Source organism: Olea europaea, unplaced genomic scaffold, assembly GCF_002742605.1.
Source record: "Olea europaea var. sylvestris unplaced genomic scaffold, O_europaea_v1 scaffold1805, whole genome shotgun sequence".
Classification (NCBI taxonomy): Eukaryota; Viridiplantae; Streptophyta; class Magnoliopsida; order Lamiales; family Oleaceae; genus Olea; species Olea europaea.
Window position 1 is genome coordinate 106,444 of NW_019235797.1, and position 22,189 is coordinate 128,632.

The 22,189-nt window shown below is 34.4% G+C and overlaps 1 protein-coding gene and 2 pseudogenes across 3 annotated transcripts; 2 read left to right on the plus strand and 1 right to left on the minus strand.

Annotated features, from left to right (window-relative positions):
• Window positions 1-1,012: 1,012 nt before the first annotated feature.
• On the plus strand, window positions 1,013-5,763 carry LOC111378353 (annotated as a pseudogene).
• On the plus strand, window positions 5,488-10,363 carry LOC111378357 (annotated as a pseudogene).
• Window positions 10,364-12,504: 2,141 nt separating this feature from the next.
• LOC111378354 (topless-related protein 4-like) lies at window positions 12,505-21,973 on the minus strand. Of its 3 annotated transcripts, XM_023001535.1 has the most exons (26): window positions 21,771-21,973; window positions 21,324-21,427; window positions 20,598-20,777; window positions 20,366-20,479; window positions 20,102-20,260; window positions 19,831-20,014; window positions 19,616-19,739; window positions 19,366-19,481; window positions 18,893-19,061; window positions 18,686-18,795; window positions 18,329-18,398; window positions 18,133-18,206; window positions 17,893-17,988; window positions 17,627-17,722; window positions 17,072-17,199; window positions 16,755-16,989; window positions 16,519-16,683; window positions 16,350-16,442; window positions 15,982-16,128; window positions 15,150-15,260; window positions 14,879-15,058; window positions 14,575-14,703; window positions 14,382-14,477; window positions 13,832-14,020; window positions 13,319-13,485; window positions 12,505-13,185 (listed from the first exon to the last, which is right to left on the minus strand). In XM_023001535.1, the coding sequence occupies exons 2-26, from the start codon at window positions 21,401-21,403 to the stop codon at window positions 12,990-12,992; spliced, it is 3,408 nt and encodes a 1,135-aa protein (XP_022857303.1). In that variant the 5' UTR covers window positions 21,404-21,427; window positions 21,771-21,973; the 3' UTR covers window positions 12,505-12,989. The 3 variants fall into 3 exon arrangements, with proteins under 3 accessions (XP_022857303.1, XP_022857302.1, XP_022857304.1); XM_023001534.1 differs by lacking the exons at window positions 21,324-21,427; window positions 21,771-21,973 and adding an exon at window positions 21,094-21,217; XM_023001536.1 differs by lacking the exons at window positions 12,505-13,185; window positions 21,324-21,427; window positions 21,771-21,973 and adding exons at window positions 13,593-13,650; window positions 21,094-21,217 and having other exon boundaries at window positions 13,372-13,485.
• Between the last annotated feature and the right edge of the window lie 216 nt (window positions 21,974-22,189).

Here is a 22,189-nt window from a genome sequence, read left to right on the forward strand (position 1 = left end):
CAAGGTTTGAATTCATATATTTAAATTTTCAAAACACATACACACATATGTATCTAATTAATTGCTCCAGTGAGATACTTTGACTTTTTTTTTTTTTTTTATAAATTTAGAAAAGTGACATAATATCACTTTTTTTTTAACATTCTCATTTTCACAAACACATTGGATACATAAATTGAAATGATTTAAAGAAACATGAATTGAATGCATGATTAAAACAACATTTGAATTTGTATATTTAGATTTTCAAAAATACACACGCATGCATCTAGTTAATTTGAATTGAATATAAGATTAAAACAAGGTTTGAATTCGTGTATATAAATTTTCAAACACACGTGTATGAATCTAATTAATTGCTCCAGCGAGATGGCGTGACTTTTTCATTGAAGTAAATTATTTTTTCACATTCTCATTTATACAAAGACCTTAAATGCATCAATTGAATTGATTCAAACACATTTGGAAGATCACGACATCACGTGAATGCTGATTTGCGCACCGAAATAAAGATAACAGTTGCATGTAACCTTAACGGCTTAACCCGAAAATAATGTTATCATTTCAAATTGTTCAAACATTATGTTGTTAACTCAGATAATGGCTAAATGCAAGAAATATGAAATTTGAGATTTTATGATTTTCTTCACACTATGTTTTTGTAAGTATGATGCATTAGAGAGTAGAGGAACCACACCTAAAACTTTTGCACGAGCTGCACATTTTGATCATGGTTCGACAACCCACGTGAAGTCGAAGGTGGCTAATGGGTGTTTAAATGCTGCTTTAGTTTTGGAAAATTGAGAGTAAAAAATACTTCCAATTTTAACAATTTTCCATTTAATTCCAATTTATCACTTTTTTTCAAAATGACCCCAAAATATAGGGTATTTGTGTAGGTACCCTACTAATTTCCATCAAGTGGATTCAGTTGTTAGGCCCACTTGCCCAGTACAGTAAGTTCTGAACAAACTCGGCCCAACATCCCAGATTGTCCAAACGAGAGCCCATGGCGCCACCTCAGTTCAATGAAGCTGCTGGATCCCATTTCTATAATCAGACAAATCAAAATATATCTTCAATTGTAATCTCGAATCAAATCAGGTTACAATTAGAGCTATGAAATCCTACATCGCAGGTACATATTTACGTTGAAAGGTTTCATTTTTGGTAAATTTTGTGTATTTGCTCTGATTTTCCTTTTTTCAGTATTGATCTATGCTTATTATTTTGTATATTTTGAATTTTTATTCAGCCCCGCTTAGAGTATTATTTTAATAAATGAAATGTTGGTTTGATAAATTAAAACGAAATTGTTGCAGAGCTCGTTTGGATTAACGTGGAAGGAGAAATAATATAAGGTCCTTTTTTATTGCAAGAATGGAATTTGGGCTGAAAGAAAACGAATTAAAGGAAATTGAATTGCTTAGAATTTGTTTTATTGAGAATTGTCAATTAAACGTGTTTGATTGGAATAATTTTCCACCTGAAAAATGTTGTTGTTTTGAATCTTTTGATTTTCGTTTGGTTTTATTTTTCATGAAAATTGTCCATTGAAGGGATAAAATTTGTTTCCATTGCCCAAAAAAAAAAAAAAAAAAAAAAAAAAAATGAATGGAAAACCCAATTCCCACCAAAACCAAAGGAAAACCAATTCCTTAAAAACCAAGAAAATATGGTCATGTGGGGGTAATTGGAAAACCAATTCCATGGAATTTTTTTACTATCAAACACATCATTTGGATGGAAAATTTCCATGGAAAAGAAGCCCTATCAAACAGGCCCTTTTTTACCTTACATTAATTTTACCGGTGTTTATGAAGTACATGAGTTATGATTGGATATTGGTATTCCTCTTATCGGAATATAAGAAACATAATTTAAGCAATGATGACAAGACCTATAAGTGGTGCAACAATAAAAGTAAGTTCTAAATTATAGGATGCTTAGAAATTAGTGTTGGGATTATTTACCTTTTCTCTTAGTTTATTATTTTTCGTCTATCTTATTTATTAAAAGTGAAATATGGTGATGAGATCGTTTTGTTGCGATGTTGTAATTTGTTTGAGAGCACCAGCATTTGTTGGTTAATTGGTCCATGTTTGAAGAGATTGGGTTGGTTAAGGATGGTGATCTAATGAAGCAGCATATATTTAGTGATTAAATTTTTTGGACCTCGCTCATTTTCTAGAAGTGAGTCCTTTTATTGGGTGTCTGGAGGTGTTTTATAAACAGTTTAAGAGGTTTTGATTTCAATTTCATGGATTCACCTAAACTAGGTTTTTTGTAAGCGGGAGACTCTATACTCTGTAATGCTGACTTGTAGGGTAATGACATCATTTCCTATAGACCAGCCACATGTTCGTCTTGAAACTAAAATGAATATATTGGAAATGATAGGCTAGGAACACAGACATTGCAGCAGCAAAAGATGTACTGTAATCTCTTTGGCTGAGTTCTCGTGTGCCTGCCAAGTTTAGTTAATGGATACCTTATGTCTGGTTTTTGAAAATTCAATGAAAATTGCATCTGATTGGTTTACATTTGCTCTTGATGCCTCATATGTACGAGCTGTTGTATTTGGAGTGCCCATTGGAGGTATGCTGAAAGTCACAGATATTTTCTTTTTCTCATTTCAAACTTTTTTGAAATAACATAATTATTTCCTCACTGTTCTTTAGGCCATCTATTTATGGAGGTTCTGCTTTTGGTGGTAATTCTTTTCCTGTTATCTCAGAAAAGTTACAGGCCACCCAAAAGACCATTGACAGGGAAGGTTTGTATTATTCATATCAAGTTGCATAATATCTGTGGTCTACCTTGTTTCTGCGGTTGTCATACCCAGTCCCATATATGGACAAAATAGTTTAACTTATTTGGAGACAGGATATGTGGGCAAGTTGGTATGCCTTTTTCTACTTAATCCTTTCTCCTGATTTTTTTTAGCCATCTTTTATTTAGTCACAAAATGACTGAAAACACTAACTGCTTTGCTGTGAACTTATGGATTCGGGGCTTTAACTTTGGAGAAGTGAAGTTTTGTAACCCTAAACAAATGATCTTGGAGTGATATTATAACCATGAGCATCACATCATTGCCACTACCATTTTTTAAATAAAGACGATATAAACAATTGTTGTTACTGTTGTTATTATTGTTATGACGCTGATTATGATGGCAGTGTTATGATGCTGATTATGATGATTTTTAAACATGTGTTGAACACAGCCATAACAAGACGTTCTTGGGCTTATGTTTAAAGAACCTTTCTTTTTAAGTTTCGGAACTGATGCAGAGTTTGGAACATGCAAACAAATACATTTAGGGGGGTGTAATCAATTGGGACTTTTGAAAACTTTGATGGACTTTTTTTAGGTGATGACTTTTGTGGATTTCGTGGATCTTTTATAAATTTGTATGGAATTAATGGAAGTTTTTCATAGACTTCTATAGATTTCAATTTTAAAATTTTTATTGACTTTTATGGAATTCAAAAGATTTTTGAAAACTTTCATTTGAAATAGAATTTACGTGAATCTGGTGTGAAATTTTCACATGCGAGGTGTTAGTTCCTATAATCCCTTATCCTTCCCTTCTTCTTCCCATATAAAAAAATAATAATAAAAAATAAAAATAAAATTTTAAGACCTTAATTAAATAAATAATAATTAAAATTATACATATATATGGTTCAATATTATTAGTATAGTATACTTTTAAAAATAAATAAAAATTAATATATCTAAATTAATTAATATATCTAAATTTAATTATAAAATTTTCATATAAAATTTTGTAATTTAATTAAAAAAAAAAGGATATCTTTCACAAAAAAATGAATTAAAAAAGAAAAAAAAAAGTTACAAGAATTCAATTTAGTTTTTTCATAGAAAATAGAGATAAATAATAAGAGAGATAAAGAAAGATAAATGAAATATAATTAATAGAAAAAAATTAAATTTTAATCATACATGATAATAGAAGGTTAAAGGAAAGAAAGATTGAATTTTTTTATTTTTATTTTTTTTAAGTCTCTCAAAATCTCGTGATTAATGAGAGAGAAATTTTAATATGTTATATGAGTACTTTCTGCTTAAATGTTAGTACTAGAAGTCATTAAAATTTGAATATCCCGAGGCTTATCGAGACTTCTAAAAAGTTTTAATTGAATACACCGTAATTTTTAGAGACTTTTTAAAAATCTTTAAAAGTCTCAATTGAATACACCATGACTTTTAAAGAGTCTAAAAAAATCACAATTGAATACCCCCTAAACTTTTTAATCCCCAAAAGGCATTAAAAGTTTCAATTGAATACACCCTCTTTAATTACAATTTAGCCATTTAGGACACTTTAGGTTTAGCGATTAAAATGTATAAATTTCAAAACAAAAAGGAGTGATGTTACTAGTTTGGTGTTTATGACTAGGATACAGAGTTTAAACATGCTTTTTATTAGTCTTGTTCTGTGCAATGCTACTGTATTTGATGTTACCTACTTACCTCATTAAATCTTCTGAACAAATTTATCATTTCATTATGATTGAAAGGAATGACGTTACAAGTTTGCTGTTGAGTTAGATGCTATCATATTAACATGTTAACAGTACTATATTCATGTTAGTGAAGCTGTTCTAATTTATATTTGATATCTTCAGGTTCATCTTTCCTTTCTACTATTCCTCACAGAGCATATTTTTAGGTTAGGCAGATATCCATGTGTACTAATATTAAAGAAGAACTCCTGTTAACTATCATATTATTGCAAACATAAGTTTTCATATTTGTGTTATTCAATTTTCATCATTCATTTCACCAACCTAGCTTTTATATTTGATTTTTAGGAAATAGACGAGTTATGTGATGAATAGACCCCAGAACCTCTTACTCCTCCTATTCCTGAAGAGTTGAATTATGGACCTCCAGTATTGGAAAGGTGATTTTTTCAGTCAATCTATGTTACCAACTTCGTTTTTCTGGAGACATGGAATATTAGTGTATTTAGTCTTTTTCTCTGGTAGATAGAACAGTGAAGGAAATGTTTAAATATTAGAAAAGCCAATAAAACAATGATGTAAATATTTTGTTTCCTTTTGTGACATGGATTTCCATTCTATGCCCAACTCCAGTGTCTAACATTATATTTCATCTAGAATGATGACATGACTTACCTATTCACGGAAAATGTGACTTCGTCAGTTTAATGCTATGATTTTGGTTTGTCAGTCATGAATTCAAGAATGTGCAGTTCTAGGTTTCCTGCTACCTCATGGTTGCTTTTATACAGTGCGGCAGGTCCACATGCAATAAGAAATGACAAAGAAGTAGTGAATTTTACATCAGCAAAGTACTTTGGTTTTGTGGGACATGAAAAGCTACTAGTAAAAGGAAGTTACCGCTATATTCTGATTTTTGTTCCTACTTTAGTGGTTACTTGGGTATTAATTTGATAGCAACAGAAGTCATGTACCAAGTCACTTGAGAAATATGGCGTTGGTTCCTGTGGTCCTCGTGGATTTTATGGGACAATCGGTATAATTTGACATTGACATCTACTGGAGCTCCTACTTTGTGAAGTTATCACATTCTTCTCGTTCATCTTGCATAGCTATGACATTTTCAATTTTTGCAGATGTTCACCTTGACTTTGAGACCAAAATAGTGAAGTTTCTTGGAACTCCTGATTCTGTACTTTATTCCTATGGACTTTCAACGATGTTTAGTATAATCCTAGCATTTTGCAGAAGGGTGATCTTATTGTTGTGTAAGTATATCTTATCTATTTTTACTCTATGATCAATAGTCTTGCATAATGCAACAGAAGTACTTGCTGGAAGCTTTTGAGGAAAAATTCAATGGTATTCAGATGGTATTACTTAAGCAAATATGTTTTGTTCGAATAATGAATATGTCATGAGGCACTTTGTTAGGATAAGTATACAAGGCCTGTTTTATTTTATATGGAATAATTCTACACTTCTAATATCATCTGTCTTCAATAATTGTGGAAACCTTTCTCCAGGTTTAAATATTTAGGATCTATCTTAAGATTGAAATTATTATAACCTCTCCTGTGTAATGATGAGTCACAGATTTGGGTAGACTGTGTGAAAGCTAGAACTACTAAAGTAGGCGCTCTTACTATGGATGGATTAAATCTCAAAAATATCTCTACATACTACAAACAATTGCAAAAACTTCCTATATTCCTATTACTTTTTGTTGGGGTGGGGTGGATAGGACAGGATGCAGTTAATGTACATAAACATGAAATTTTCTGATGGTTGATTTCACGTGAAAAAACCAGGATAAACGAGTCTGAATTTCTTATCTTCGTAATAAGTTGAATGAATTTACAATACGCCGTTTCCAAATTCACTTATCTTTATTCCAATGCTGACGCTATTGTAGCTGTCCACTTTTTAAGATTTATTAAGAGATGTTCGTTGGCGCTCTTTCAGAGACGAAGGTGTGCACCGGGGAATACAAAATGGGCTACACCTGTCTAGATGTACAATTTTGTATTTCAAACACAATAACATGGAGTCTTTACGAAGTATTCTGGAGAAAATTACCCAGGAAAACAAGCGAGCTAAGAAAGTTAGGCGATATATTGTGGTCAAAGCTGTTTATCAGGTATCTATTCTAAAAGAAATACTCGTGTTCTAGTTGTTGATTCTTTTTTGCTCTCTTTTCCTTCCCTTTCATTTATATTTAAGCAGAATTGGATAGGTGATCGCTTTTCACCTTTGGCCACTCATATCCTTTTTCTACTATTTTCAAATTTTTTTTTTTTTTTTTGGCCTATAAATTTTTAAGATGCACCATTTTTTTAAGGCATAATAGTTTCTATATGGATATGCCATGAATGAGAATGAGACTGCATGCGACGACTGGATTAGTTGAGCATGTACATTACTTTAAATATAACTTCTTGTGGGATCTGTTAAATTCTTGAGTTCAAACAATGTATTAAACTCCATAAAAGGAGAAGAACAAAATACACTCCATCAAAGGAGGAAAATAACACTCCATCAAAGGAGGAAGATGACACTCCATGAAAGGAGGAAGATAAACCTCCATGAAAGGAGGGATTGGAATACAACAATCCAATAATTTTTCAACGCATACAATGACTCTATTTATAGAGAAAAATGCACCATTTTTTTAAGGCATAATAGTTTCTATATGGATATGCCATGAATGAGAATGAGACTGCATGCGACGACTGGATTAGTTGAGCATGTACATTACTTTAAATATAACTTCTTGTGGGATCTGTTAAATTCTTGAGTTCAAACAATGTATTAAACTCCATAAAAGGAGAAGAACAAAATACACTCCATCAAAGGAGGAAAATAACACTCCATCAAAGGAGGAAGATGACACTCCATGAAAGGAGGAAGATAAACCTCCATGAAAGGAGGGATTGGAATACAACAATCCAATAATTTTTCAACGCATACAATGACTCTATTTATAGAGAAAATGATAGAGTAATTAACTAACTTTCTAACTAATCAACCAACTAACCTAACTAACATAACTACCAACTAACGTTGACAGCTGTAATCTGGAAGAAGCTGTTGGAATCTGCTGGTATATTCTAACACGCACCCCTCAAGATGGACTATGGAGATCAACAATAGTCCATCTTGAAGATTAAGGAAAACGTTGAACAAGGGGCCAAGAGATTTTGCAAGAGAATTATTCTCGGAAAGGTTGTCGTCACCAGAAGCTTCATCATGTGTAGTCTTCTTGACCACATCAGAAATAACTTCTGAAGACTTGGATTTGATGTCTCCATTTGTATCTTCCTTTTTCGCTTCAGCAGGTTTACCTTCCCACACCAGCATCTGCTTCTGAAACTGCTGTTGCTTGGCTTTCTTGAATTCACTTTATTGAATTAATTTCTCCTGAATTCTCTTCTGGCGATCCTCATAGAACTCATATACTGAAGGCCAGAACAGCAAATTGATGTTCATGAAGTCATCTGATGTTAAAATCTTCAACTATGAAACTTCCAAATTGAAAGCAAAATCCTGATTTCATAGTGCAAAATGCTGAAAAAACGAAGGCAGCAGTATGAAGCAATTATGCTTTGATGCCATGTTAAATTCTTGAATTCAAACAATGTATTAAACTCCATAAAAGTAGAAGAACAAAATACCGGAGGAAAATAACACTCCATCAAAGGAGGAAGATAAACCTCCATGAAAGGAAGGATTGGAATACAACAATCCAATAATTTTCCAATGCATACAATGACTCTATTTATAGAGAAAATGGTAGAGTAATTAACAACTTTAAATAACTTTCTAACTAATCAACCAACTAACAAACTAACATTGACAGCTGTAATCTGGAAGAAGCTGGAAGCTGTTGGAATCAGCTGCTGTATTCTGGGATCATCAAAATACTAGTTAGTGACGTGTCTTTTTTCGTTCCAGGATTCTGGTCAAATTGCTCCATTAGATGAAATTATCAGGCTGAAGGAAAAATATTGGTTCTCTGTCATACTGGATGAGAGCAATTCTTTTGGTGTTCTTGGAAGTTCTGGTCGAGGTCTAACTGAACACTGCAAAGTTCCAGTATGTTTCCATCACCCTTCTGGTAGAACTAGTTATTGAATTCTTTTTTATGTAGTATGGTTTTATATTGTTGCAGATTGACAAGGTAGATATTGTAACTGCTGCTATGGGGCATGCACTGGCTACTGACGGAGTATTTTGCACTGGGAGTACCGGAGTCATTGATCACCAAGTAGGAAGATATATACTTAGCTTCTACTACTAGAGAAACCTAGCCCGTTGTTCCGACCGTGTCTGGCAAAGCATAAAAATAAGTAAAAAGTTACGTGATTTATTCCAAATATGTTTGAAAAAGTCACTTTTTTCTTACTTTTTAGTGAAAAGGTTTAAGGTTAAAAAGAAATGTTAAAAGGTTACTTTCACTGGAATTAACCTACTTTCAAAATAAGTTACTTGCTTATCTCAAATTTTCATCAAAGAAAAGATTAATTATTTTAAATTTGCTTATTACCTCACAAATGCTCTTTTTAACTTAGCCAAACATTCTCTTATAATCCAGCTAAACTTGCTTGCCAGATTATATTGGATGACAAATATTGCATGGGCTTATTTGATATTCCTTTCTGATGCCATATGTTATGCTTCATTTGGCAGCGCCTCAGTAGTTCTGGTTACGTCTTTTCTGCTTCTTTGCCTTCACATCTATCAAAGTGCAGCAATTACTGTTATTGATGTTTTGGAAGGAAATCCAGATCTCATCACAAAACTGAAGAAGAATACTTCTACTCTGTATAAAGGTTTTCTTCTGTTTTCTTTCTATTGGTTTTGGATTGACAGGGGAAGGTTGCCTTTATTCTTTCGGTATTATATGTTTGTTTCCATTGTATATTTTAATCACCTGGAAGAATTATTATTAGTTCCTAATATTAACTAAAATTCCTTGTATATCAGATGTACCAGGCCTTGAGATCATGAGTGATCCACAATCACCAATTGTTTTCCTTAGACTTGACAAGTCTACAGGATATGTAAAGGGCGACCTAAAGTGATTGAAGATATTTGCGGTCGCGTAAGTAGTCTTTAGAGCAATATTGGCTAATGTTAAAAGTTCACTTGTATCTAAGGTAGGAAGTTAAAATAAATATTTTTTTATGGGTCAAAATTGGACGAGTTAGGTACTTATTTTGACAAGGTAAAAATTACTTCCAAAACGATTAACTTATTTTTCATAATTTTTTTTGAAAAAAAGAGCAAGTTGTCAAATATCCTTTTCTTTAAGCATGGCCAAAAATGTTCTTAGCCCCTTCAAGAAACCTATTACTAGTTGGGCTTCTGCTAGTTCTTGTCCCGATTAACGATTTCTACTCCAAGGGTGTAAAATTAATGTAATTTGCAGGTGTTGAAAGAAGACTACATTTTTGTTGCGACTTCAAAAAGATCAGCTATAAACAAAACCGGCAGGAATTAGATTGTCATTGTTTGTCTCTGCTGCTCATACAGAACCGGATCTGCTGAAAGCTTGTGAATCTATTAAGAGAGCTACAGCAGTGCTATTGCCAGGTCAATGATTATTAGTTATGGACGATGTCCGTTTTCAAGGTTTTGCCAACGAAGTTTAACAAAGAATGCTGAAATCTTTTATCCAATGGGGTCGTGTTAGTTTGGATTAGTACTTGGATGGCTCCTCCTCATGCAGATTTAGTTAGATAGAACGAGGATTGGATTGCTCTGACAGTTCTACGATTGAAAGAAGGTTTAACTGTTGGAAAATGGTTATTGAAGTGGTTCAATTTTGAGTCTAAATTTTAACAGGACCCGTACTTTAATTTTAACGAAACCTAGCATATTCACATTCTATTCGCTAGATAATTAACGTGATATATTTATTTATCGAAAAATATTTATAATTAAATAAAATATCTAATGTCAAAGTGACCCAATTAGTGAAGAATTTAATTTGTCAAACACTTATTCCACATAGGAAAGTTAGGAAACTTTGGTAATTTATATGGTGAAAGTTTGGGAATTGGATTTAGACCACAAGGGATATTAATAGTGTTTGGAAGGGGGAGATCTACATCCTATTGGATTCGATCATAAGCCCCATGCGCCACTGTTCAATCGGCACAGCATGAGTACGTGCGTGTGTTCGAGTGCGAGTGGGTCATTGCACTATATTAACTTTTTAAAACAATTCATTTGAATATTTTGGACCAAATTGAAAGTAATTAAATTCTTGGGTACTTAATAAAATTTAATATTTGACTTATTTTCAGGTAATTTTTTAGTCTGAATGGTCTATTAATCGACTAAACAATCGATTATTACCCGACTTAACCGACGCAGTATTGAACCAAGCTGTCTGTTCGAGTTTTGGAGGCTATCTGAAGAGTGATTGTTCTGATCGATGTTCGAATGACCACAAACAAATCTATAAATATCTTGCTCGTCGTCAGAAAAATTACACCATTTTCAATGCAAACATTCTCTGCTTTGAATCTTATTTTCCTTCTCTCTCATTCTCATTCTGATATTAATTTGGAAGTGAAATCATTTCGTTGCGTTCGTTGGAATTCCTCCAGATTGTTGTGCTGCTTCCGTAAAAGACGAATTTCATTATATTTTGAAAAACGATTGTTGGTCGCCTTTAGTACCTTTGAAGTCAGCAAATTCGTTTTAAAAAAATATCGTGAAGTTGATGGGCTCGAATTAATCTTTTTTGATCCTGTTGATCGAACTGTTAAGCTGTACAAATTACGTTAAGGTAATTTTATCAGATTATTTTGAAGGAAAAACTTAATACTCCAAAAACTCCTCTTATATTCATCTTCTAAGCAACAGGCGATGTAACCCACTATAGTAGGTAGTGTAGTGCACCATGTCATCCAAGTTCTTACCATAAACTAAAACCTACAACTTATCAAGCATGATTGAGAAAGTGCTTGAAGAAATGCCGTTATGACTTGGAGCATCTCTCACATCTCATAAATTACTTGCGAATGAACGGTCAAGAATCAGACACACATCGAGAAATGTTCTCCCCTAGCAGCAAAACTCACAAGCATGTTTTCCCCCAAATTCGTAACAAGACTTAAAAATCGGGGCACGTGAAGATAAACGGCTACTACTTTGGCATTACAACGTTCTGCAATAACATTCGAAACGGTAGGCACGAGTAAGAAGACAAGGTTTGAGATCAACAATAAACAAAATACGGAGAAAAATCTACAAATTTCTCCTCTTCCACTTTGGCCCACACGAGTTCACCGGATACTAGCCGTCCAAAAAATAAATAAATAACGTAGGCCAGCATAGGTTTGATGTTGGGTGGATGTGTTCCTTTTCTTAATTAATTAATTTATTTATTTTGTTCTGTTTAAAATTAAATTAAGAGTAAAATGATAATTTGACTCCAGAAATGACCTTTCAACTGTCAAATTACTGTTTCCATCAGAAAAAGGATCCATATGCAAACATTTGTAAGGTTCGGGACCGCCCAAAATCAAAGGTTCGAGATTCCATCGTCACAACCTTCAAAAGTTCAAGATCAAAGTGCAATTTACTCTACTTGATATTGGGGAGAGAGGGAAAAAAAATGCTTATGCAAGATATCTAAAGACTCGAAAGAAAAGAAAATACCAAAAAATGGTTCAAAATACTTGGAACAAAGCCAGCCCTAATCATACATGGAACATACCAAGGTTGATAAAAGCGCTAAGAAAGCTCATATTCACTGGTACAAGAAAAAAGATTTCACGAAAAGAGAAAAAACAAATAAATTCCTTGAATAAGTATCAAGAACGAAGGAAGGTTTTGTAAAAACTCAAACAAAGAGAATAGTCAGGGAAGAGGCAGATATCAGTATATTGACAAGTTATGATCTTGGAACCACGTAGATGTGAAGCACGTGGATAAGAGCAACGCATAACATGCCCATATATCTAATATCAATTGTTATGAACAAAACATTAGCTTCTACACAAACAAATTTCATAATAAACCCCCATAAAGTAAGATATAGATAGTAACACTGCTAAAATCAGTAACTAATAGGGGGGGAAAAAATAAAAATCAAAAGAATACATTTAAATTTTACAGCACATCAAGGCAAAAACAGAAGAAAAAAGCAGTTAGAGACAGAGACAAAGCTCATCCTTCCTTGCTGACATAAAGGAGGCCTTCAAACAACTTCACAAGTCTTTCTGTTGTAACTTTCACCATAAACCCAAACATCTATTTCATCCTAAAGGAGAGACATATCGACTCAACCTACATTACAATCATTTCCATCCTTTCCTGCCCTCTAAACTAGCCCTACGAAGCAGACACCCTACGAGTGTATAATCTAATCTTGCAGCTTCTCCCTCGAGATAACTAACAACAGGGAACATGGTACATGTACACACAAAGTTACACTTTCGTTTGTCTTGCGGGAGAGGGGTGCATGGACCTGTCTGTTTACCTCTGAGGTTGATCGGAACTAGCTGCACCAGAAGTGCTTGGACCAGCACCGTTTTCCTGTGGAGGCGAGGTACCCCACTTGCCTTCCGATTCTAGGGGCTCAAGTACGCATACTCCACCATCAGTAAGTCCTAATGCAAATTGATTAGGCTCTGATGGGTGTGCCGCAATAACCAAGGGATAGACCTTTAAACTGCAAAATTACAGTCATATAATTAGGAAACAGAAAAAACGTATGAGATGATTGCAATCTTTTCTGGTGATTGGCTCGTTGAATCTTTTAAAAATATGTTGAAAATAAATAAAATAATTTCAGCAGCACTCACCTTGGATTGGAGGTTATGTATGAGGAGGAATTAATTCGACATCTCAACCGCAGTGTTGAAGAAGTAAGAACACCAACACTTCCATCTTCAAAACTGACGTATATGGATTGACTATCACAAGAATATGTAGCATATGTGATAGGGCCACTTGCTTCTAGGGGTAACCACTATTCACATAAAGAAAAATGTAAGTTAGGACCACCAGAAGCCAAGAAAGAATTACCGGGTCAATCGTCAGAAAAGTGATAGACATCAATGTTAGCAAGAACTTAACGATTATACGTTCACATGAGCAAGTAGATTTTCATGTATTTTCAATTTTCTTACAGGGCCTGTCATAGATAACCACAGAAAATGCTAAATTATTAGAAAATAGCTAGAAAGCACAGTAGTAAAAATTATATTTATACACAACAGCAATTGTGCATAAAAGTGCATTAACCAGAATAAACCTACAAGAAGCAGAACACCAACAACCATATTAGTCAAAAGCTAAAATGTTAAGTGTCGCACCTGCTTCAGGCATGTTAATTTGGGTGCTTCGTATATTGCTATCTGTGTCTCATGGACTACTAGTAAATGTGTTTGGTCTTGGTGAAATTGTACGCGCGTATCTGCAAGAGAAGAAGCTGCACGACCAGGTGGGATATGCAAGGATTTACCTGTTTGCTTCTCCCATGCATCAGTGCTCCAAACATACAACTGCGGAAACAGAAAGGCGTCATCTGCTGAAAATAATACACAAAACCAGGCGCCCAATTTCATGCACTTCAAAGAACAAGAAAAATCACGCACTAAATAGGATGAATGTGAAATGCGAATAAATTGGGCATATTGAGGACGAGGGTAAACTTAAAATTTGCTAAATCGTTTATAGAAGCCTATACGATTTACCCAAGAACTTTAAATTAGATTCCGAGATCCTGTAAGTTCCACTATGCAGTCCCTAATTTGGTTATCCTGGTATAGTTAGTTGTTAAAGATAGCAAAAAGAACAGGAATATACATGAGTAGGAACCATAATTTTCCACTTGCAGAAGCATCCATGTCAAAATCGCCTTACCTGAGAGTCAGCTCCTGAAGATACGAGCACATTAAGCGCATTAGAGAAGGCAAGACCAGTTATCCTTTTCTGATGACCTTTGAGCTTGGTCTTGACCTGAACAACAAAAGCATACAACGATGAAAAATGGCTTGGCTCATAAAATTGTTAGGCCCACAAATTTAAATAGAAAGTTGCACCACTCAGGCTCTACCTCATCAACCCGGACATTATATATTTGGATAGAAGAATCATCCATGCCTATGGCTATGATGTTGTTGTCTTGTGGGTGAAATGCCAGAAATGTTGCTGCCGGGGGAGGAGGCATGAACGTTGTCATTGTCTGTAGACAGAAAAAAAATCAAGAAAGCAAGTCAACCAGAAGAGTGAAACATAGAACGCGTGCAACTACCTAATAGCATAGATTGTTTTAACCTAGAATTCACAAATATTGTACATATGCATTAGATACGGTTGAAAGTAAAAGCAAAAGGTATAATCAGATATAGGCCACTTACTTTGAATGTCATCATATTGAATAAAGAAATTTTTCCTCCTGAAGCTGACATAACATAAGAATCATTCTTAGACAATGCAAAGCAAGGAACAGCATCTTCAGGGTTCGTCTCACTAATATCATTTGTCATCAATATTCCGCTAGCAGGTTGCCACAGTTGTGGTGCAATATTAGCATTTGCCTACAAAAGTTGAATTCGAAAGAAAAGAAGCAACTTGTTTTAATGAAAAATAGTTCGAAACAGGAAATTTCCCTGTAAAATATATAATTACCTTCCCTGTTGCATTACGGTCATTCTTTGGCCATTTCCAGAGTTTGTGTACAGCATTGGCAGCTAGAGCCAATATGGCAAACCCTGAATTGGTGTATATCAATCTTGAAACCTGGTGAATTGATTTTAAAAACAGGACTCAGTAAGTTTGAGAAAGAAACGAAATACTAAAAACAGCTCTTAAACTTCAAGATGTACTTAATAATAAAGGATAAGCTAAGAATTTAGTGGACAGAAAGCAATTTTAAGATAAGGTGAACTCACAAGGAAATAAAACAACTTTTAAGTAACAGTTTCAAGCTCTCTCCAGTTCTCAAGTGTTCCATAACCTTATCTTAAGAGAAAATCTGGAGAATATGTTGCTTTAATTGAATGGCTGAAGCTTTTAATTATGACTTACGTGAGGGCAATTAATTTGATGTTAAAAAAGTGGCAGCATTCATTAATTACTCCAACAGTCAAAACTACTTGGAAGTTTCAAGAGAAACAAAGACATAATTAACAGTCAATTTAAAATTTTGAATCACAGTAATTAGTCATTGATTATTATTTGTCTAAAGTAAAAAATAGAAAAAATTAAAAAATTAAAAAAAAATTACTGTTTGGCATAACATAAAGAGAGCTACTTCGTGCAGTATGAGCCGAGGGAGGGAGTGTTTTTGTGCATGTAAGAAACAAAGAAAATCAGGGGATTAAAGTTGCAAGCGGGAGTCCGGGTTCAGCTAGTCCTCCAATAAAGAAAGAAGGCACAAACCCAAATTTGAAATAAATCCAATTTTAGACAAAACCCCATTATGAAACTTCGAATAGCTGAAGACAGAGTTAACTCATACCCTTATTGCCGTCAAACTATCTGGGAGTCTCAGGGAGCGACATTGTGCTGGCTCATTGACTTCTGTAAGCTTCCAGATTCTGGATTTCTCGCTAGGTTCATCTGCAATCCTGGGCTTTACATCTGCCAAACTTCGATTATCTCCATTCTAAAAGAAATCATTGAAGAATTTCACCACAAACTGCAAATACTATAATGTAAATTCAAAAACTAAGTAATATTAAATAGATGAAGCATCATGATGTGAATCAGTTTGAATTGCAACTATTTTGTGCACGCATAAATCGTTAACAAAGTACCTTGAAAATAGGACATTGATCACATGTACATAAAATAGATTCCCTATTTAAAATTTTGATGGCAGCATACCATTGAAATCATGGATGGTACAGGAGAAATACGATCTACAATGCTTGATCCAACAGCAGCGCTAGCAGCACCAAATGTGCCCATCAGTGGAGGCTGAAGATACATCTTACATTTCAGCAAACATACACAAGCAATGGATAATAGAAAATGGAAAATATAAATATTTTACCTTCCCGGCAGAAGCAGAGGCCATCCTAGATGCATCAAATGGACGGTTTTCCATTGTCCTCAGTAGCCTAATGCCATCAGTGTTGGCCACAATTTTTATAGCATTGTCATTTGTTGAAACTGCCAACAATATGCCTTCCTTGTTGAATCGGATACAAGGAGATGCCTACAAGATAAATAATTAGTAGATAGCAGCAAGGATAATGGTAGGTTTAACATAGTACACAGGACAGTTACCGGTAATCCTCCCTCTAAATCAGTGGCTGTCAACATGCTGTCATTATCCATGTCCCAGAACTTGACCATGAACTCATCCCCTGCAGCCAAAAATCGATTCTTGGTAGTATCAAACTGTACAATCCCTACAACTCGTTTGGCAAGACCAGCATATGAACGTTTTACAGCTCCTTCACTTTCATTCCATTCCACAAGGAATGAATCTCCATCTTTGTTAGTCCCGCAAGAAAACAACCTGCATATCAACACATTATACGGAAAGTTCTGGGCTCTTAAAAAATTTAGGACAAAAAAATAGTATCAAAGTTTCTATTGACCTTGTTCCATCGGCGCTGTATGCCATATTCGTAGACGAATGACTTGGTGCATCATAATCAACTCTGGAACCCATGTTATCATACAACCATGCTTTTATTTTTCCATCAGTTGCCGTGGAGAAAATAAACTAAATTCACAGGGCAGGCAAGAAAAAAATCAGATAGAACAATAATAAATAGAAACCAATACATTATAATAGAAACAGGAAACATTTACACCAGGTCTAGAAACATCCAGGTCACAAATATAAACTAAAGATACAGATGCTTCTGTAATGCCATTTCTTTTTGCATGCGTGGGGTTGGATGGTTGAAGTCAACTTTATATATTTAAAAATGAAATATGACAATTTTTCAAGGATAATAAAAGACCAAGATTAGCTTTTGCTCAATTCATTGCGAGGCTCAATGAAATATTCCTCGGGATAGTCTTGTTATCGTGTTTCTATATCCTATCAGTAAAAGTGTAAACTGATAAGAAAGAAAAGGCAGAAGAGAAATTAATAGATTAATTTTCAGTCTTACCATTAGATATACCTGAAATGAAGATCATACCTGAATATTTTCCTTATGATGTGGACATACAGAATATACGGGTGCTTCATGGCCTTCAAAGGTATACTGCTTTGCACCTGATACCACATCCCACACCTGTGGAAGATAAAAACTTCAATACATATAAAAAGAAATAAAGTAGTCAAACCAACAAGTTAACCTAAATACCCAAACATGGGGAGCACTGAGAAAAATGTGTGAATGAAATGAAGGGACAGTAAGTCCACTCGTTCTGCTAGATAAACCAATAAAATAAGTAATCAGACCTTAATAAGCCGGTCCTCTCCACAAGTAATGACACACAGTTGTTTGTTCGGGTAAGAGAAAGCAAGATCATTCACACTCCCAGCATGGGCTTCAATCTGGAAAAGTAACATGAATCAGTATTTCAGAAGATTCATCCACATTATACATACTAAAGCTGTAAAAAGAGAACCCTAAATCATAATCAACATATAGTAACTCGGATGAAAAATCCATAAATTAGAGATGCAGACAGCACAAACCTCAAGGTGATTTCTTAGTTCACCACCAACATGATAGGAATATATGTGCACAATGTGCTTAGAGTATGCAACACCTGAAGCATCAACAAGATACATAAGAATAAAAAGTGCCAAACAACGTCTGCCTTCAGTCTGAGTGAGAGAGAGAGAGAGAGATTTGGGTAATGTAATATAAGAAAAGTTCTGTACAACATACCAAATTGATAGCCATCAGGACTCCATACCACACGGTTAATTGATGCAGAGTAGTCACTGGTCAGAGATGTCTGATACAAAATTGCATAGTTATAAGAGAATCATTCAACTTACAATTCGAATAATATACCCCATTTGGCCCCTATTATTTGAAATTTTAATGGTTGGAATATTGTTTTTACAAAAAATATTGGTTAAAAAAGAAGAAAAAGTTCTGGAATTACTTGTAATATTATTTTATTGGAGAATGTATGGTTGATAAGAAAAGAAAGAAAAATTCAATAGGGGCCAAACAGGGGCTATATGACAAAAGAGGAAGGATGCAATTCACTTATGCTGGAAACATTCAAGGGCAGACCTGCAGCGCCATTGAACAAGCTGCAAGATCCCAAACTTTGAAGCTTCTATGACAGAGCCTCTCCCGACTGCCTAGTTCCCATATCATTATATCTGCTGAATTTGTTCCAACTGAAAATACATCAAGCAGTAGCATTAGCATTGTCGTAGCTGTGAAAACAATATTAGAATTCTAAACAGAAGCTGCATCAAGCTAGAGAATGCTGACCAAGTAGCAGAATTTGTTGTACTGGATGGAAATCCATGCTCTTGACTGTTGAGCCCTGATTGAGAGTAAAACAAACAGCCTTCGGCAAATCATCAAATGAGTATGAACTTTGCCCATGGGTCTGATTAGTGTATCCAACAGGTAAAATATTGGCAGGCATATTATTGACCTGTGAAATGAACAAGTTTTGCATAAATCAACGGTTTTGGTTATAGGAACAAGATATATTTATATATATATATATATATATATATATATATACATATACACGTCAAAGCTTTGAAGTTCAACCCCCTTAGCGAATTATATACATATACTTTGTACTGTAGACAACCTAATAACAAGACGACAATTGCATGCTCAAACACACATTTTAGCACAATCAAAATAGAAAATTCATAACAACAAAACAACATCATGTCTATCAATTACAACGGCAGATAAAATGAGGAATTTAAAATGGGGATGCATACTTCATCTGGCATTCCAATAGGTCGTAGTCTCTTCAAAACATGTTCAGAATCAGCAGTTTGATAGTCCACAGTTGGGTTATTAGAAGGTGGAGTCCTAGGACGCTTTAACATGGAAGCTGCCGCAAATTTAGCACATAAACAAATGGTATAAGTTATAAATTAAATATAAACTAAAACGTGTGGGAGACGGAAGGAAGTATCTTTTGACATTTTATCAACGAGTGGAAATGGTTGAGAAAACTATAAATACCTGAATTATTTTGAGGGAGGAAGCCGATTGGACCGGAAGAAGCTGAAGGGTGAGGAATCTGAGAGGGATTAGCCAACCATGCAGCAGGAGATGTAACCAGAGAACCTGGTACTGTTTGAAATGGCTAGAGAAACAAAAAGAAATTCAGTCTAAAACATTTTGAAAATTTCGGATAACCCCATTTGTATGTTTTTTTCTTGACTAATACAACTTACACCATGAGCACTCAGGGGTGGGAATCCCCCAGGCTTAGGAACGGTGCCCATAAGTGGTGCAGTTACAGGTGAGGGGGCCCTAGCACCATTTGGTTGTGAAGGTCCACAAGAATGATCCACAAACAGAGTTTTTATGTCAGGATTAGGCTTTGGATTCTTACAGAGCTGATGCTGCCAATTTAAACTGCAAGCAATACAGAGAAGAAAATAGCAATGTTTTGATCATAGTCTGTTAGAAAATTCCAACATCACAAATTATGAAGAAATTAACCTCTGATTAATTAGCGTTCGTAATCTCGAGTTCTTCAAGCTGGGGAAGTTCAGCTTATCACGAAACAAGGGATTTGCTTCTATCAGCTTCTTAAGTTCAACAAGCATTATGCCCCTGGCAGACTTGGTATCTCCATACTTAGATAATTGCTCATTATCTCTGCATGTCATTGCATTTACATCAAAATCTCCTTGAAAATACAGCAATCAAACTCCCATAAATGACGAAGAAAATAATAACAAATGGAATAGTTCCTTTCATTACCTAAAGTTTTCGAATGTCAAAAGCTGCGTAATTTCTTTAAAAAGGTCTTCATTAAAGGTTGAAAATACTTTCAAGTCCTTCACCAAAATATCGACAGCTTTAGGACGATCTTTCCTACAATTCAGAAACATGATTAAATGAATTTAAATTCATATCAATCCACAAGAATATGAAAATTAATACAGAGCTGACAGACATTCAATGATATTAATTTAAAAAGAAACCAGATCACCTGTCTAGGGCTTCAAGGTACTTTTGCTTTCGGATCTCAAAGAAAATTTTCATTGAATATCTGTTATCATCAACCTTAGTGAACCCAGATAAGTACTTTTCCACTTCTTCCCATTCCCCGTTTGCCACCATTTCCTCAAAGTATCTCATGTTGAAAAAAAAACCTGATTCTTGTTCCAATCTGTAATCAACAGACATAAATGAACCATTAAAATTAAGAAAGCCCAGAAAATAGCTTTAAACGCATAAATCCCCTTCTGGGTTTTTTTTTTTTTAAATAAAAAAAATGGAAATTCCAGTCTCACGGTACCGATTTTTTCAGTCAATTAATTAGACTAATTAGTTGGGTAAGGATCAGTCAAAGGTATAATTGACTGATCAATATACTTAGATCCAAAAATCACGCAACTTTTTTTATAATATTCTTTTTCCTCAATTTATCAACAACCAAAAATTTGAATTAAACCCAAAAAAATTTTGGAAAATTGAAATCTTACCTGTGAACTGTCTCTTTGAATTTCTCTTCATCCAGAAATTGAAGAATTAAAAACACAAGCTCTCTACTCAGAGACGACATGATCGCTTCCTTCACTCTCCAGAACTATCAAAAGGGGGAAAATTAATTTTAAAAAATTATGAAAATCCACAGAAATAAAAACTTCCAATTCTGTAAAAAAATAAAAATTTGAATTAAACCCAAAAAAATTTTGGAAAATTGAAATCTTACCTGTGAACTGTCTCTTTGAATTTCTCTTCATCCAGAAATTGAAGAATTAAAAACACAAGCTCTCTACTCAGAGACGACATGATCGCTTCCTTCACTCTCCAGAACTATCAAAAGGGGGAAAATTAATTTTAAAAAATTATGAAAATCCACAGAAATAAAAACTTCCAATTCTGTAAAAAAAATAATAATAAATTATAAAGAATTCCTCAGAGCTAATTAAATTAATCACATAAACCCCATTTAAAAAAATTTCCCAAAAATCATCCCCAAACTTAAATCCACACACATATACATACACATACGAATCATGCATGCATGTAGTTCCACCTTCACACGTTTGTGTGTGCCTGCACGTGTATTTGTGCGCAAGTGTGTAAATGTATCCTTTTTATATCTATGTGTAAGCATGTGAGAGAGAGAACGAGGTAGAGATAGAGGGTTTGATACCTGGAACGAAATCAACGAATGAGAGAGAAAGGAACAGATCGGTAGGGTTTTTGTATAGAGACACAGAAAAAAAAATTAAGGGGATGAAACTTTTGGCTACTGGAGAGAGTTTTAGATGACTCTCTCTCTCTCTAAAAATGAGGACTTTATTCTTTTGCTTTCTCTCTCTGATTTTCTTTGCTTTCTCTCTCTGGTGAAGATCCAAATGAGGGGCGTATGAGAGAGAGTACCAGACAAAATAAATAGTGCCAACTGATACGAGGGTTTTTTAAGACGGACATCTCACGCATACTTATCAGTGATAGGAGCTGTAAAATTGGTGATAAGTAGAGTTGCTTATGGAACTATGTTCGGCTGGATTTACGGACTTTCCGAGGAATTTTTTAAGTATTAATTGCTAATAATGGTATCTTGCTGTC